Source organism: Salmo trutta, chromosome 3, assembly GCF_901001165.1.
Source record: "Salmo trutta chromosome 3, fSalTru1.1, whole genome shotgun sequence".
NCBI classification, from domain to species: domain Eukaryota; kingdom Metazoa; phylum Chordata; class Actinopteri; order Salmoniformes; family Salmonidae; genus Salmo; species Salmo trutta.
Window position 1 is genome coordinate 49,717,211 of NC_042959.1, and position 18,696 is coordinate 49,735,906.

At 44.3% G+C, this 18,696-nt stretch overlaps 1 protein-coding gene across 3 annotated transcripts in view; it reads right to left on the minus strand.

Moving 5' to 3' along the window:
• Window positions 1-18,696, minus strand: part of LOC115177052 (mannosyl-oligosaccharide 1,2-alpha-mannosidase IC-like) — a 183,083-nt gene that overhangs the window by 16,598 nt on the left and 147,789 nt on the right. For 2 of the 3 annotated variants that reach the window (XM_029737517.1, XM_029737535.1), the window contains exons 5-6: window positions 4,250-4,344; window positions 415-541 (exon numbers count right to left, since the gene is read on the minus strand). In XM_029737517.1, the coding sequence (XP_029593377.1) occupies window positions 415-541; window positions 4,250-4,344 (222 nt within the window). The remainder of the gene's footprint in view (window positions 1-414; window positions 542-4,249; window positions 4,345-18,696) is intronic. The other variant, XM_029737525.1, reaches the window with a different exon arrangement.

Consider the following 18,696-nt stretch of genomic DNA (forward strand, 5'->3'; position numbering starts at 1 on the left):
GACGTTGACACTTACAGTCAAATTAGACAGGAAAAGTTATCGTCCAATGAAAGTTACCATTATGTTCAGCATGCCCATTAAAAACATTCACAAATACCCATTAAATAAATTGAAAGTGAAGTTCTTAAGAATATTGCCAGAGGCTGGAGTAATGACTGCAGCAAGAAAAGCACAAATTGATAATGACATACAGCATGCACTGATAAGCATACAATGTTAACAGTTTAACATATTTTACCTAGTAAAATCTGATATTCTGTAGCAGACAGTCACACACAGAGTTGCAAAATTGCAAAAACTTCCCAAAAGTTCCCAGGTTTTTGAGAAATTCCTGTTGAACGATTATAACTTGGAAAGTTTCTGGATTTGTGCAACCCAAGTCCCTCACAGTTTTGTGGGTACTGTAGTATATACCTTCTCTGTGTAGATGCCATTGTTGGAGAGCTCTGACAGGTGGACAAACTCCAGATGCAGCGTTCCAAACTCCGCCAGGATACTGCTCCCGGCTGACGCCCAGCCCCAGCTCCAACTGGTGCCACTGCAACAGAAACCATACAGCACCAAGTGAGGACCACAGTCAACACACACCGTTACACACTGGTTCACACTCAAGACAATAAATCCATGCTAGCATAAAAAAAAATCTGGATGTTCTGCAAACCTTTCATTAGATTGTAATAATGGGCAAATAAACAGTATTGCAACTTGATGTGATGCTACAATTACACTTTTTCCTTCCAAAATGTAGGCAGATTATACAGATATACAAACAACACCAGTGTCAGTAATGAAAAACATTCCATTTCCACCTCGGTGTGGTGTCACTTTCAGCAGTTCCCTGGTTTGTCTTTGAGGCAATTTAGTGTCTTGGAGCCAACGCTTTATACGGTTCTAGTGCACTAACACCTACAATATCTCCAGAATGTGTTTTCCTTTATGTCCCAGAGCAACGGCCCATCATTTGTTTCTTTCTTGCTTTTCAGAGGGCACTGAGCCGAGGAGACAGATATCCAGACAGATATTACAATTGTTCAACACTCTCCAGAATGGTGCATTTTGGTGCTGAAGAAAGTACAGAAACTAAGGGCCATCCCAAATGGCACCCTATTTAAAACATAGTGCACTACTATTGACCAAAGCCATTTGGGCCCTGGTCAAAAGGCATCCACTATATAGTGAATAGGGTGCCATTTAGGGCGCAGTATAAAGATTAAACAGGTCTGGATCTGTTTGTCCCTCTTGGGCACCAACCCAGATGCTAGCTGATGCACCGCATCATTTGTCTGTGGATCAGAGTGGGAGGCTTTACCACCCTCTGTAGATCAATAACCAGTCTACCTCTGCAGAGGCGAGGAAAGCATTAAGGTCATCTTAGACACTAAAGCAAGAGCACCAACCAAGTCTGGAGTCAACCAGGGTCACCAATAATTCGTGGCTGCATCCAAAATGGCACCCTAGTTCCTATATAGTGCCATCATTTTGACCAGGACCCATAGGGCTCTGGTCAAAGTAGTACACTGTAGTGAGTAGGACACTATATAGAGAACGGGGTGCGGTTTCGGATGCAACCCATATCCTTCTGTCTTATTTCGCTATGAAAGTAGTGCACTGTGAGGATGACATTCGCAGCCGTCTCAGAATAACAGTATGTCGACGTCTAAATTACAACTTCAACGACGTGCTAAATACACTACGACTAACCTGATCAGAGGAGGTGAGATGGAATGTCATTACAATACATTATAGTATATGACCTAATCCTACATGAATAGAATGTGATAAAGGGATGAATGGAACTGAACGTATTAGCGGAGGATGGAAAGAAAAAGAGAAACTATAGAGGGAGTGAAGCAAAGAGAGATGTAGTCCTGATGAATATGCTTCTTATTAGTTTGGGGCTCCATCATTAGCTGCTCAAGCTAAAGTAACATCAGGGCCCGTAGATTAGGAATGAATGGCTTTAGTGCCTTATTGTAAACAGGATGCATGCGTTGGAATATTTTGTATTCTGTACAGGCTTCCTTCTTTTCACTCTGTCATTTAGGTTTGTTTTATGGAGTAACAACGTTGTTGATCCCACTTCAGTTTACTCCTATCACAGCCATTAAACTCTGTAACTGTTTTAAAGTCACTATTGGCCTCATGGTCAAATCACTGAGTGGTTTCCTTCCTTTCCGGCAACTGAGTTAGGAAGGACGCCTATATCTTTGTAGTGACTGGGTGTATTGACACACCATCCAAAGTGTAATTAATAACTTCGCCATGCTTAAAGGGATATTCAATGTCTGTTTTTGTTTTTTTCATCTACCAATAGGTGCCCTTCTTTGCGAGGCATTGGAAAATATCCCTGGTCTTTGTGGTTGAATTTGTGTTTGAAATTCCCTGCCTGACTTAGGGACCTCATCGATAATTGTATGTGTGTGGTACAGAGATGAGGTAGTCATTCAAAAATCATGTCAAACACTATTGTTGCACACAGAGTGAGTCCATGCAACGTATTATGTGACATGTTAAGCAAATTTTACTCCTTAAGTTATTTAGGCTTACATTTTGACATTATGCGGTATTGTGTGTAGGCCAGGGACAAACAATTTCAATTTAATCCGTTTTAAATTCAGACTTTAACACAACAAAATGTGGAAAAAGTCAAGGGGTGTGAATACTTTATGATGGCATTGTAAATTGGTACATTGCACACTTTAGGAAACTTGCAAAGGTAATGATCTGCTTTTGCATTCAGTAACTTGCAAACAAATGTTCAATGCTTTCTCTATGCATTATTCATTGAGCTCCTTGTATGAATGTGTTCGCATCGCTAATTACAAAGCATTTAGCTTGAGGTTCTTCAATGTGTTGAGGCCTTTTGGGAGCACATGCAGTATTCTATAAGTAGTCCCAATATACTGTAGGAAAGACCACATGCAGTATTCTATAAGTAGTCCCGATATACAGTATGAAAGACCACATGCAGTATTCTATAAGTAGTCCCAATATACTGTATGAAAGACCACATACAGTATTCTATAAGTAGTCCCAATATACTGTATGAAAGACCACATGCAGTATTCTATAAGTAGTCCCGATATACTGTATGAAAGACCACATGCAGTACTCTATAAGTAGTCCCGATATACTGTATGAAAGACCACATACAGTACTCTATAAGTAGTCCCGATTTACTGTATGAAAGACCACATGGGATATGCTACATATACAACAGAGGAATTCTAAGACTTTCAAGTCAGCCCATAGGCAACATATTAATTGTGCTGTACTGAATTCCCTTGGTGTTTGTGTGTGTGCGTGTGTGAGGACATTAAATATCTAGTACTTGTTCATCAGTGTACTACATTATGGGGCAACATCATTTCTCTCTGAGCTATAATGAAATCCCTTGCTGTGTGTGTGTGTGTGTGTGTACAGTATGTGTTGTGTGTGTGTTTGTGAACATATAAGTTCCTTTAGTTATGTGGCTATAATTTATAATGGGGGAGTATCATTCCTCCCTGCCCATCTGCACTCAGGGTCCATGTTACCCATCTAACTGGAATTATCTGTAGAATCAGTTAATTAAATTTGCCAGCAACTGTCTGCTTAGACAGGCGGGTTAATTGGAAGCAGGTGGCAGGCAGAGGTGCCAGAGAGATGTCTTTTTAGAATTAAAAAAATAGAAAGTGTACAGTTGTCACACTGGCATTAATGATTCGGGAGACAGGCACAGGAACGCGTAATAGTTTTTTTATTATACCCCAAATTACGGCGTGCCGTGTAAAGGCACGGGGACAAAGACCAATCCACAAGGGCACGAAAGCCCAAAACACACAGCACAGGTACTCACACGCACCAACGGACACAGTAACAATAATCGACCAGACCATGGAAACCAAAGGGCACATATATATACAAATACTAATCAGTGGGAATAGGGGACAGGTGTGCGTGATGAAAGTTCCGGAGGGATCCGTGACAACAGTATCTTAACTATGTAGGGTGTGGGGGGGGGGGGGGTCTTGCATATGGGTATCCCGATAAAATCGCACAGGTCAGAGTTGAACGCGTTATTTCATTTGTGGCTCCAAGACGACGCCGTAAACGTCAAACATCTCAAACGCAAACAGAAGTATAAAATGGGCACCACCTTCTTATTGCAATGTAACCCAGCTAAATGTGTTGCTAAGGTCTCATACAGTATGTGTTTATAATAGGATACTGTTGCTAGGGAGTCATGGGGACTGGTAACTAGGCTCACCTGCCCAGGTTGATGACTCCACGTGGGATACCCGTTGGTGTGTTGAAGGCCGGTAGCAGCTTCTCCCCAAGCACCATCACTTTCCTCTTGAACATCTACACGGAAGGAAGGACACTTAGTAAACACTCACAGAAACACACAAAGAGAGAAGTACACGTAACTGTGCAAAAACCAGCCCCAACCCCACAGAGGTACACACCACTCCCACCTGACATCAACACAGGCATATTTTCATCTTGGCCCCAGTAAGAAAAACCTTTTTACTTCCAAGTACAAAATGTTTTCACCCAACAAAGAACCGTCAAATAACTCTTTCTTCAGATGAAAAAGGTTTCATGTAGAACCCTTTCATGTAGTGTACAGTCAAACACAGAGAGTAAAATTTAAGTGTAGCTCCAGTCCCAATACTTTCCAGATGGCTTCCCAGCCTCTCTCAACAAAGCTAATTATGTAGAACATAACAAACCCAGGGACAACGGAGAGACGGCGCTGCTCTGAGAAGGATTAAAAGCAATCTATTGATGTAATCCACAGCAGTTCAATTAAACCTACACTCTCTCTGCTGCCTGCCTCTTGAAAGCAGGGCCAAGCACTGTCTCAAAGTAAGATTAACAGGTCAGACAAATCTGCATTACCTGCCGAGACAGAGTAAGAAGGAGAGAGAAGCAGAGAGGTAGAAGAGAGAGCGTTAAATAGTGAGAGAAAGACTCAGAGTGCTGGTATTAGAATTGAGATGCAAGGCTGCTAACAGAGAGAACTAGAAAGAGAAAGAGAGAGAGGGATATTGTTTGTGTGTGTGTGTGTGGTTGCATGCATACGTGTGTGTATCGGACCTTTGGTGTGTATGTGTGTGTGTGTGTGTGTTAGGGTTGGGCAGTATACAGATTTCATAACGTACCATACCAGGGTATACAGTATTACTGGCAGTGCACAGAAAGGGTGCTATTTCTTTCCAAGCGTAGAAAAAATCATATATATACAGTACCAGTCAAAAGTTTGGACACACCTACACTTTCAAGGGTTTTTCTTTATTTTTTACTATTTTCTACATTGTAGAATAAAAGTGAAGACATCAACACTATGAAATAACACATATGGAATCATGTAGTAACCAAAAAAGTGTTAAACAAATCAAAATATATTTTACATTTGAGATTCTTCAAAGTAGCCACCCTTTGCCTTGATGACAGCTTTGCACACTCTTGGCATTCTCTCAACCAGCTTCATGAGGTAGTCACCTGGAACGTATTTCAATTAACAGGTGTGCCTTGTTAAAAGTTAATTTGTGGAATTTCTTTCCTTCTTAATGTGTTTGAGCCAATCAGTTGTGTCGGGACAAGGTAGGGATGGCAAGAACAGCTCAAATAAGCAAAGAGAAACAGTCCATCATTACAGTCCATCATTACTTTGAGACATGAAGGTCAGTCAATCCGGAAAATTACAAGAACTTTGAAAGTTTCTTCAAGTGCATTCGCAGCCCGCCCTCCAGCCCATTTTTCTCCGCCTTCTCTTCACGCAAATGGCGGGGATCTGGGCCTCTTCCCGGGAAAACAGTATGTCATTTACGTCGGACTCGTTAAAGGAAAAAAAGGATTCTGCCAGTTCATGGTGAGTAATTGCAGTTCTGATGTCCAGAAGTTATTTTCAATCATAAGAGACGGTAGCAGCAACATTATGTACAAAATAAGTTACAAGCAACGCAAAGAAACAAATAAAAAAACACAATTGGATAATACGGGGCCATTTGGGTTACAGCCTATACGAACACTCAAATGCCTTGGTGATCTAGACAGACTGCCGAATCGAGGCAAAGGTTTAAAATCTCTGGATTAACTACCTAATGTTATCTAAATTTAATCCTGAATGAATTGGATAAAATGTCTTTAAATTGAAAATTCTGTGAACTATATTGTGCAAGTTTTAAATTGACACAATACCAGTTAGCAAAGGTGTCAGCTAGAGATGACGTGCAGGGATTTGTTGTCTTGCATGATGTCTACTTTAATGCTAATTAGCATTTTTGAATCAGAGTAAATAGAGCTGAATATGTTGATAAAAGTAACCTTGTCCGAGAGAGATTTACATGGTTATCAAAACGTCACGCCAGGGTAAGCCTACATGAAACACCTTATTTTTAGTGTATTCTTAGTGTGTCTAAAATTCCCTATGGGAAAAATGAATGGTGGAAAAACGAATGGAACCATTTCCCTGTTTGACCACTAGGTTTTACAAGTATTATGACACCTCCACTGTGGGGCTCTATACGGCCCAAACCTAGTGTGTGTGTGTGTGTGTTTGCAAAGTGTCACAGTGCTCTTTGGCAGTCTCTCCGTCTCACTGCGTGGTGACTCAGCAACAACAACAAAAAAGAGTGAGTGAGAATGAGAGGAGGAGGAAGCTGGTAGAGCTAAGTGTTCATGCAGGCTGTAACCCAAATGGCACCCTATTTCCTATATTGGTGCACTACCTTTGACCAGGGCTCTGGGAAATAGGGTGCCACTTGGGACGCAAAAATAGATGCATGTCAGAGTAACTAGCCATTAGAATTATGATCGTCAATAATGTCAATATGAGTTGCCCGTGCCCTTGTCCTTCAGTAAGTGAATGATACAATGTCTCTCCTGCCTCTGGCACTCGAACTGCTAGCGCTCACTGCAGCTGAGAGCCGAGAAAGGCTCGTTATTTCCATCTTCTGAGGATGCGCCTGGACACGGTCTGTCTGGGCCTTGATTCACCCTTTCTGGGTCTTTGTTTTTGTGACCAGGAGGCAGAGTGGGCTACAGACAGATGTACTGGCACATGAGTAATTTGGACACATTATGTGCATGGATACACGTTTGACTCAGATGTATGTTCTCATGTGTATGTGCAGATACGCACACATGCACACAATGATCATTGTTATCGGTAACACGCGCCCGCACAAACAAATCCTTCCACCTACTTACCCACCCACATGCAAAGCTCAGGTGCTACCCATGCCCTTGACAAATGCCCATTTACTGCCAGCTGTTACAAGATCATATTTACAATCCAATTACCTATAGTTCTCTGCATGTTACACTACGGCACAGTCCACACTAGTTCAAATGACTCTGATTCACAGGGCATTGACACCACACAGAGACATAAAAATCCCAGTGAGGCCACAGTGGCCCGAGTAGTCATCGCTCCATCTAGCAGCTGGGGGCCCAGTCCTTTGCTGGCCCACTAGCCCTCCAGAACTCCCATAATTCCCTTCCCTCTCAGCGACCTGGAAGGGCCTGGGAGACCCAGGGTGGATTTACAGACAGAGAAAGCTCATTAATCCATACTGTAGGATCCAGGGCTAAGATGAGTGTGTGTGCATGTGTGTGTGTGTGGTGGGAGCTGCAGATTGCCCCTCTGGTCCTCCAGCTCCATCTCTTATCAAAGAGATTACTAATGACCCTCTCCCCCATCCTTACTCAACCAACCTAGCAGTTCATGGGCATCATGTAAACACACGCCCACAGTCATTTTAAAGCCTACACACACCTACACACGTGCGCGCACACACACAGCTATATTAACACACATGCACACACATACTCACAAGCGTGCACAAACTCCAATTATATCACACTGTTATTAAGCCTTGTTTACGCACTTAGGAATTCCTTATACATTAATTACCGCATGAGCCTTTTTGCGGGCAGCTGTGGTATGATGTATGCTTTACCGTTGAGCACATGCAACGTTGCAGGCCCCCTTCACATCTATCTAAATCTACCTCCCCCTTCTATAGTGCAGAGCAAGACTTCAGTACAGCTCCAGCTAATTTGCATCTCACTCACGCCCTCCTCTCCTCCTTCTCCCTCGGCTCATTCATCCCCCCCTCCTCTCCCCTGTAACTATCCCCCAGGTCGTTGCTGTAAATGAGAATGTGTTTTCAGTCAACTTACCTGGTAAAATAAGGGTAAGAAAAATGATACACAATCACAGAAGTGCCTTTAGAGACGGGCTGCTGCTTCATATGCAGCGCACGTTATCGTCCACCCATTCTTCCCAACCATCCAACGTGCATATCCCGGCGCTCGTCCACAATCCTTAACCCACCCATCGGAAGAACGGACAAGGCCTCGGCACGGAGGAGCATTGATCCGTTGTAACAGGAGACGGCTCGCTTACTTCGCTTTCTGTTTGGAATTACCCCTTGGAAGTTGGACACGACAGCCGCGAACTGAATGGCTTTTCTCTTTTAAGCACAAGAGACACGTAGCGGGCGACGCAGTCACCTCTCCCTGAGTTAACACTGTCAGGGACCAGTGGAGACAGACTGAGGGGTAGAACTCTGTATGTATGGAACCCTCAGTTACCATTCAAACTTCTCAATTGTGAGTAAAAAAAAACACTTGAAGTGTGAAAGCGAAAATGAGAGGTTGTTGCTCTTTTGGTGGAGTCAGCACGTGTTGGTTTCCACTTCGGTGCTGTAGCTGTTGTCCCGACAATTTGTTTTTTAAACCCACCCCAGTGGCTAGATTCTTGGTTAAACAGCATACAGGTGTAAAAAGAACTGACATTGGCAAAAATGTACATACAACTTGTTGTACAACAGTTCTGTTTCAGTGGGATATAGTCCAACCGGAGGCTATATATCAGAGTGTCAATGGAACTCACAAAAACTCTCTGCACCTACCTAATGCAGTGTTTCTAACTCCAGCCCTCCAGTACCCCCAACATGAAACCTTTTTGCTGTAGTCCCAGACAAACTCCCCTAATTCAACTAATTGAGGACCTGATGATTAGCTGATAAGTTGAATCAGGTGTAGTTATTTGGGGCAACAACAAAAATGTGTGCTGTTGGGGGTACTCAATGAATGGAGGTGGGAAACACTGGCCTAATGATGCAGACTAGCGGACTGGGACCACTTGTGCAAAACATACACATGTATTTCCAATGTCTTGCTGGCTGTGGCTGAAAACAGCATTGGCATGACAGGACAGAGAACAACTACAAGCCGTTATCTGAGGCCTGATAATGCCAAGCTTGCCCTATGGCACTGGTCCATTATCGTTGTTTTACAACTCAAACTTTGAACCTCCTTGCGAACACAAACATTGCAACAAGGGACAGGAGACGTGGCACCCATCTCCACCTCCTCTCCTGCCTTGAGGACACATTGAGCTGGACCAACGCCAGTCAGGCATGATGCATACCTAACACGATAATAAGACGACTGTACAGCTCAGCAGCGCAGCTTCTACGACGTGTTAGCAGCTTCTAACGACGTGTTAGCAGCTTCTACGACGTGTTAGCAGCTTCTAACGACGTGTTAGCAGCTTCTAACGACGTGTTAGCAGCTTCTAACGACGTGTTAGCAGCTTCTACGACGTGTTAGCAGCTTCTAACGACGTGTTAGCAGCTTCTAACGACGTGTTAGCAGCTTCTACGACGTGTTAGCAGCTTCTACGACATGTTAGCAGCTTCTAACGACGTGTTAGCAGCTTCTAACAACGTGCTAAGTCAACCAGGTGCGTTTCTCTCGCAATGTCACCCACCCACTCAATTAGAGAAATGTAACACATTTCCAGGAGAACAAAGTCCCACCTAGTAATGGTTGTCTTCAGAGCAGCAGAACTTGATAGTTGGAAGACAAAAGGAAAGAGGAGTGGGTGGGAGGCAGGAATGTTGTGAACGACATTATGTTATGCTCTTTGATGGTGAATTCTATTGGAGGAGTACTAAGTTATCTTCCTGTGTGATGTAATGTATTTTTAACCTATTTTATCCTCTGGCTCCTTGGAGCGACGATATGCGAAGTATGTAACGTGTTTTGATTACTTCTCATTAATTGAAGGTATAGTACACTACGAGAGAGTGTATACTACCAGTTGCAGTTGGAAAAAAAAAAGAGTTCGCTATAAGTCACCTTAGTTCCTAAGTGATAGAAATAGCATTTAAATCGGGAAACGTTTTGGGTGACATTTGGAAAAAATCTTGATGGTGCCGCGTTTAAAAAAGTGGTGCTTTTTACGACCGTGGAAGAATGAATTATTCCTGTTCGCCAGCTGTGCGTGATGAAAACCGAGCCCAAAACACCCCATCCGACTTTCACAATCCCCCAATACCCCACCGGGACGAAAACTCATATCCCTTTTTTTTAACCCCTTTTCCTCTCCTCTCTCATCCCCTCATTCCTCCATCTGCGGTAGGCTTTTACTCAGGGTATCAGCTGACTCTAAAAGGCTGTAAAAAGGCTGAGGAGACCAAAGCTGTCCGCTCGGATCATTCACCCAGCCCAAACATCCTATAGGGCCGATCAGAATCAGACACACTATTTGTGCTTGACCTCTGTGTGGTCTAATGTTTAGAAACTGCCCACGTCACCACAATGTAAAGGTGGCAGGTAGCCTAGCGGATAAGAGCATACGACCAGTAACCCAAAGGTTGCTGGTTTGAATCCCCAAGCTGACTAGGGGGAAAAATCTGTTGATGTCCCCTTGAGCAAAGCACTTAACACTAACTGCTCCTGTAAGTTGCTCAGGATAAGAGCGTCTACTAAAATGTTGAAGTGGATGACAGCTGACGATCTCTTTCTTGAGAAATGCACAAGTTAATCTGAGCTCTGCTAGTTGGAATTGCACAGCTGAGTAAGACCCTTGAGGCCAGGGTATAAGGAGAAGTGTCAGTACATGGCGAACCACTGAATTGGAGCATGTACACCAGGGCTATGAGACATGTAGCTTGATTAGCTAGAAAGAAAATAGCCAGAGGGAAAGATACTGGCATGTGTTACCCATCTTCGAAACTCAACATTAGGCATCAGACAACATCCTGGGCAGAATTAGCACAGTGCTCTCAGCAGCCTTCTCTCATCTTATAAGGTGTGTGTGTGTGTGAGAGAGAGAGAGAAATGCACAAAGCACAGCACACATGGTTGAAAGCCTGCTGCTGGGTGCTAGCTGCCAGATATCTGGGTTGTAATACTACAGCGCTGCCCTGATAAGAACCTAATTTGCTCAGTATGATTTAACTGGAACAATCGGTCGATTCTTATAAGCAGCGGTCTGCCCTGGTTGGTTTTTGCCTCTGTCCCAGCGGTTCACATCATTATTAGCATCTGATGGTTTTACCATTGATTCTTATGGACAGTCTGGGAGCCTTGCAAATACTACTAGAGTCTTCAGAAGAGAAGCCACAGACCATGAGCTCGATTTACTAAGTGTTTGCACCAGGTGCAAAGAACGGCAAAAACAAAAGCTCTGAACCTGTATTTATTCACACTTTATCTCTAGATCTTATTTTTTCTACCAGCCGGTAACTTTTTGTTCTGTCCTCAATGTTCAATTCCCCTTTTTTTTAATATAGTTTGATTCACACTTAGTAAATCTCTGCCATGTGTCTTTAATTGATACACTATGATAAAGCCAGGAAAACAGAACGCATACTTTTATCCTGGCTTCTTCTCACCCCCGTCCAAATATAAAACAGAGACCCTTTGCGTCTGTCAGTTTCATGACACGAGACACACATTTCCTGCACCCATCGATTCCATTTTTCATTTCAATACGGCTGACCGCAGGAGATGCGGAGGAGTATGCAGGTTAGGGAACTGGGAGGTCTCAGAGCAGGAGTTCCAATCTTTTGCCTTATTTGTCATGAGGAATATGATTACCTGGACAGGAGGGACCTGATCCTAGATCAGCACTCCTACTATAGGTCGCTTCATGAATACAGGCCCTGGAATTGCATTGGAGCGTCATTGTTGGAGGTTGAAGTTTTAGGCCGTAAGAGATGGCGCTATATACATTTGAGCTAGGTACTTGAGTTGGATCCAATCTATAAATGCCCGACAGTATTGAACCACATTAGGATAATATGAACATACCCTGGCTGGGTAATTCCAGCGGAATGCGTCTGGAAAAGATTGGATAAGTGAAGCTTGTCTCCAAATCGTGATCATATCATACTTAGCTTTGAAGTAAAGCTAGTTTCTCTAAAGCGGTTATCATAGCTTGTAATGGAATCCTGTATTTCCAAAGCATGTAGTCTACACCAAGGGACTGATTATGGCTTAAGGTGGTGCCGTCACTGACTCGATTCCCGTTTGGTTTGCTTTTAAAAAGTTCAGTTGTGAACATCCAAGATATTGACAGTTATTTGCCAAGCAGAGCAGAGGTAAAACAACATGTTCTTTACTTTAGTGAGGTCTGCAGTAGCATTGATTAACACATGTTCCTTGAGCATGAGTGTCTGAACTGACACAGGTGTATGTATCTAGAGCGACTGCTGACTAGCAGCATGAAAGGGGAAAGGGGGATACCTAGTCAGTTGTCCGACTGAATGTATTCAACTGAAATGTGTCTTCTGTAATTTAACCCAACCCCTCTGAATCAGAGGGGCTGCCTTAATCGACATCCACGTCTTCGGCGCCCGGGGAACAGTGGGTTAACTGCCTTGCTCAGGGGCAGAACGACAGATTTTTTACCTTGTCAGCTCGGGGATTCGTTTCAGCAACCTTCCGGTTACTGGCCCAACGCTCTAACCACTAGGTTACCTGCCGCCCCTCGAAGCCCTCCATGCGTCTCCATTCGCCGTGACGTCGTCTGAACTAGAACATGATGTGTATAATTTATGCTGAGTGGCATCGCCTGAGACAGAGAGGCAGCTCTAAATAAGGTCATCAAATAAATAAGATATGAAGACTTCTCTGGGAAAGAAAACGGATATGGTTAAGAATTCCACACTGAACCCCATTGGAAAACAAACAAGCGGAAAGCAATCATCTGCTCTAAAATCCTCTGAACACTTTATATTCTAACTTATAGTAAATGACACTCATCTGCCCAATGTTATTCTCAGTAATGTTATTCTCGGTGACGGACATTCTCCCAACGTTATTCTCGATAACGGAATCGTTGTGCCTGATGAACACGATTCCACGGTTCCACAAGTTCTACGGTTCCACCATCCGAGCCACATAGTGAAGGTAATCTAAATAGCTTCACAGTTTGTTGACTGGGTGTAATGCGGCTGTCATGCCTTGTTTTTGTTGCTCCGCCATGATACAATTACAGAGGTTTCGGTTGCAGCGTTATCCCGAGGAAGCCGACAGTGAGCTCTTTATGTTCCCTATGGTCTAATTACCTAGCCATGGTAGGCATACTGTGCCTATGAAAAGATGCCAGGCTAAATAACTTAACAGTCTCTGGAGGGGGATTGGAGAGTTAAGGGGACAGACGCTTCAACTGTTTGAAGCTTGCGGAGATGATCAATCTTCACTAAGAGTAGATATAGTATTGTAGATATAGATTCACCTCAGTTATAGCCTCAGCCACCAAGTGGCAGTGTATACCTCCTTGTGTCTTGTGTCTTGAGAAGGGAGGTTTGAAAGTGAGTGTTAGTTACAATGCTGACTGTTACATTGCTTGCATTCCCCACCAATATAGACACGGAACAGTCAAATATGTTTGAATTCCCATATAGGTAAATGTGTATAAAATAGTTTTGGTGGTTGCAGGAATGAAAAAGAAATCACTTTTTTTTTTACTACACCTCAACTTCACCTGAAAGGAATGTGTTATTTCTCCTGAAGTGAGCCAGCAGTCACATCGAATCAACTCCTACCATCCATGTGAAGGTTCCTGGAGAACTCAAACTGAGTGTATTACTATTTCACGGACAGGAGGTTATATCTACTCAGTTACCACAGTTACCAGTACCATGCGCTATCACCAGCCACCGACCTTTATATGAAGGTCTAACAATATTAGAACACCCGATGTATCCGTATCAGCTTGCGCGGCGCCCTCCTTACATAAGATGAACCGTCACGCACCACCGGTCGCCCAGACTTCCGACCCATCAATAATACAGCTGTGAGCTCCATCCACCCGCCGGCTGGGTCGTCTAGCTCGGCTCCATCGCTGTGGTTACAGTGGCGTTGGTAGGGGAACAGGGAGTGATAGTGCTGGGGAGGGGGGTGATGGGGTGAGGAGCGTCCACAGCGGTTGGAGGATGTCAGGTTCATTTCATTTTATGGATGTGACAGTTTCTCCACAGCCCTGACTGGAAGGAGGGGACACTGGGTATGTCGGCTTGCTCCAGAGCCAGACGGAGATTGAAACTAACAAGTGTCCTCCTCCAAACCATGGGAGACGAGGAGACGAGTCACAGAGAGACACTTCAAATCTGGGGAGTCTCGTTAAAACTAAGAACGAACTAAGGCAAGGTGCACTAGACCTGCATGAAACTTTCCAATAACGCTTTCCTATTCCAAGGTTAGCAACAGCTCAATGACAAGGACAGAATACCGAAAAATCTACAAAAAAACAACATGTGTTAACAACAGTATTTCTTTGGATTTCTGTAATGTTCCGAGTTTGTAAATAGGCTAACAGTCCTAACAGTCTAAGCCAGACAAGTGGTTGTCCCTTTTGTATTTAAACACAATACCTGTACACAATGTTTCTGCATGACTACTTCAGCACATTGTAAACAGGGCAAAAAGAAAACCAAGAGACCTGTTGATCATGCTGAATGAGTGTAGCCAGGGAGAGACAAAAGAACCAGGGGATTGAGTATGCTCCGTAATGAGACTGAGTAGAGCGGAGGGGTGGTGGTGGTGGTGGTGGTGGGAGGGTAGAGCCTGTTCTTGGACACAAAGCAGAAGAGGAGAGGAGAGGGGGAACAGAGGCGGCCTGGCCTGTCTAAGAGACCAAGCACAGGCAGATCAAATGTGGGTTCTCTCTGGAGCTTAGTGTCTCCCTGTGCCTGGACGATACTACGGCTGCTATAGAACCAGAGATACGACGGGGCTAATTTACAGTAGTACTGCCTGATGGCAGCTCTCTCTACAAAGCACTGCCTCGTCAAAGCGGCAGGAGAGGATACGGTCACACTTATGACGGTGTGTGTGTCAGTGGGGGGGGGGTTGTTTGTTCTAATGACTATGTGTGTTTGTCCAAGATAAATCACAACATTAACTATGACTGTTCAAACTTTTCTTTGTGTATATAGTGTCCTCTATGAAAGTGTGTGACAGGCGCTGTAACACCAGGGTATACAGTCTCTGGCGGTCATCCACTTGATCCTAAGTGATGCATCTCTTGATTTATACACTGCTCAAAAAAAGAAAGGGAACACTTAAACAACACAATGTAACTCCAAGTCAATCACACTTCTGTGAAATCAAACTGTAAACTTAGGAAGCAACACTGATTGACAATACATTTCACATGCTGTTGTGCAAATGGAATAGACAACAGGTGGAAATTATAGGCAATTAGCAAGACACCCCCAATAAAGGAGTGGTTCTGCAGGTGGGGACCACAGACCACTTCTCAGTTCCTATGCTTCCTGGCTGATGTTTTGGTGACTTTTGAATGCTGGCGGTGCTTTCACTCTAGTGGTAGCATGAGACGGAGTCTACAACCCACACAAGTGGCTCAGGTAGTGCAGCTCATCCAGGATGGCACATCAATGCGAGCTGTGGCAAGAAGGTTTGCTGTGTCTGTCAGCGTAGTGTCCAGAGCATGGAGGCGCTACCAGGAGACAGGCCAGTACATCAGGAGACGTGGAGGAGGCCGTAGGAGGGCAACAACCCAGCAGCAGGACCGCTACCTCCGCCTTTGTGCAAGGAGGAGCAGGAGAAGCACTGCCAGAGCCCTGCAAAATGACCTCCAGCAGGCCACAAATGTGCATGTGTCTGCTCAAACGGTCAGAAACAGACTCCATGAGGGTGGTATAAGGACCCGACGTCCACAGGTGGGGGTTGTGCTTACAGCCCAACACCGTGCAGGACGTTTGGCATTTGCCATAGAACACCAAGATTGGCAAATTCGCCACTGGCGCCCTGTGCTCTTCACAGATGAAAGCAGGTTCACACTGAGCACATGTGACAGACGTGACAGAGTCTGGAGACGCCGTGGAGAATGTTCTGCTGCCTGCAACATACTCCAGCATGACCGGTTTGGCGGTGGGTCAGTCATGGTGTGGGGTGGCATTTCTTTGGGGGGCCTCACAGCCCTCCATGTGCTCGCCAGAGGTAGCCTGACTGCCATTAGGTACCGAGATGAGATCCTCAGACCCCTTGTGAGACCATATGCTGGTGCGGTTGGCCCTGGGTTCCTCCTAATGCAAGACAATGCTAGACCTCATGTGGCTGGAGTGTGTCAGCAGTTCCTGCAAGAGGAAGGCATTGATGCTATGGACTGGCCCGCCCGTTCCCCAGACCTGAATCCAATTGAGCACATCTGGGACATCATGTCTCGCTCCATCCACCAACGCCACGTTGCACCACATACTGTCCAGGAGTTGGCGGATGCTTTAGTCCAGGTCTGGGAGAAGATCCCTCAGGAGACCATCCGCCACCTCATCAGGAGCATGCCCAGGCGTTGTAGGGAGGTCATACAGGCACGTGGAGGCCACACACACTACTGAGCCTCATTTTGACTTGTTTTAAGGACATTACATCAAAGTTGGATCAGCCTGTAGTGTGGTTTTCCACTTTAATTTTGAGTGTGACTCCAAATCCAGACCTCCATGGGTTGATAAATTGGATTTCCATTGATTATTTTTGTGTGATTTTGTTGTCAGCACATTCAACTATGTAAAGAAAAAAGTATTTAATAAGATTATTTCTTTCATTCAGATCTAGGATGTGTTGTTTAAGTGTTCCCTTTATTTTTTTGAGCAGTATATATTCATGCAACTGAAGTGTGACGTCATTGCCGTTAGCGGCAGTTTTGACTTACAAATACTGTATGTAATCTACCCTCTGAGTGGAATCACTCACTCCCCATACACATTTGAACAGGCAACTTAACACACCGCTGGGGCTGCACGCCTCAGATAACAACCATTCAATTCCCTTAAAAGGGGTTCACTTCCACCCCAAAAATGGCAAAGTGATAACTCTCAATAAACGCCATTTTCACAGCTCTTCAAAGGGAGTTGCGAACTGTGCCGCCACAATTACTACCCAAAATGACAGACAATGAGCAGGTTTCATCTGGCTGGTGGTTCATGCTATAACTTTTTAACAGCTCTTGAAATGGATCCATAAAGACATACACAAAACACAGCTATAGTTTTATTGTCATATTATACAGTCATAGATGACAAGAGCTGCATTTTGCTTTTGCAACAAAAGCATTTAGCTGCACCTGGTTTAACAGCTGCTTAATCGTTGAACGCAACAAATAAACTTTGATTTGAATTCATGGATGAAAAGTGCTGCATTGTCTTGGTCTGAGTGGGTGGGAATTCAGACAACGGCGCACCTGTTTGCTTGCATGGTGCAGCAAGCCATTAACAGTTGTCTTCCCCTAGCTATGAGAGTTGTGTGGACAGGCACAGATGGGGAGGAGAGAATGAGAACAAGAGGTGACGGAGAGTTTTTAGCACATTGAAAGCATGCGCTCCTGTAAACTGCCATCGACGCAGTAGGAGAACATCTGCGCCCAGACATGTGAACAGCTAATGGCAGGCGTGATTCCACAAAAAGACAAGAAAGGGAAGACACGGGTCATTTATGACTCTATTACCCACAGTGTGGAACTGAAGTCTAAAAATACCAGACCCGATGTGAAACATTCACATGCACAGAATGCCTCGTAAAAAACAATGACAAACGGGTTCACGGCAGGTTGGAGACACGAGCATGCTGCAATCGGTTCCTTTTTCCCTATCAGTGCTGCATCAGAACGTTGTGTTTGACAGACCCCGTGACCTTGCTGCTTAGAGTGTTGCATTAAGGCGCGTGCTCCATATCTGAATCTGAGGACTACACTCTGTAACCCACGACTGGTTTTCTCCTGCCTGATGAAAGGACAATGACCTAACTTTTCCAATAGCAGTCTGTCGTCTGCAGAGGTTATATCTGTTTGATCTCCACATTCTATATTACTAATAGAGACAACTGAAGGGCATTTGGGTGACATCTGATTTGACGTGCACCTGCTTTAGAGTCATGATGACATTAATCGCACATTCATAGCTCAATAATCTGTCTTCTTCCCATGAAGGTAATCCGAAACAACAGACATGACTGGCCAACATGGATCAAATCCACACGCCCCGCAACGCTTAACAATTCAAATGATCAAACAATGGTTTCAGTTTCAGTTGGATGCACATCCCTACAGGTTAAAACACATTCCCACTAGCACAAACACATATCTAAGCATTTGCTTGAAGCAATTAGTGATAACCTCAACCTTTCTTGTCAGTCAAACTCCATTTAACTAATGGTTGTTGCCAAGGAAGTGTCATGTTGCCAAGGACCTATAACTACAACAGCTCTGGGTTCTTTCACACTGTATGAAGTCATCACCCTCCAGACACAAATGAACATATTCCACACAATGATCTATGGGAGTGATGGCTCCTCCCGGCTGGGATCCTCCTCACTCCATTATTTCCTGTGAGTGTTCCTCAGAGACAAAGCCGCCATATGTGAGAAGCATGCATCCCTCCTCCGATT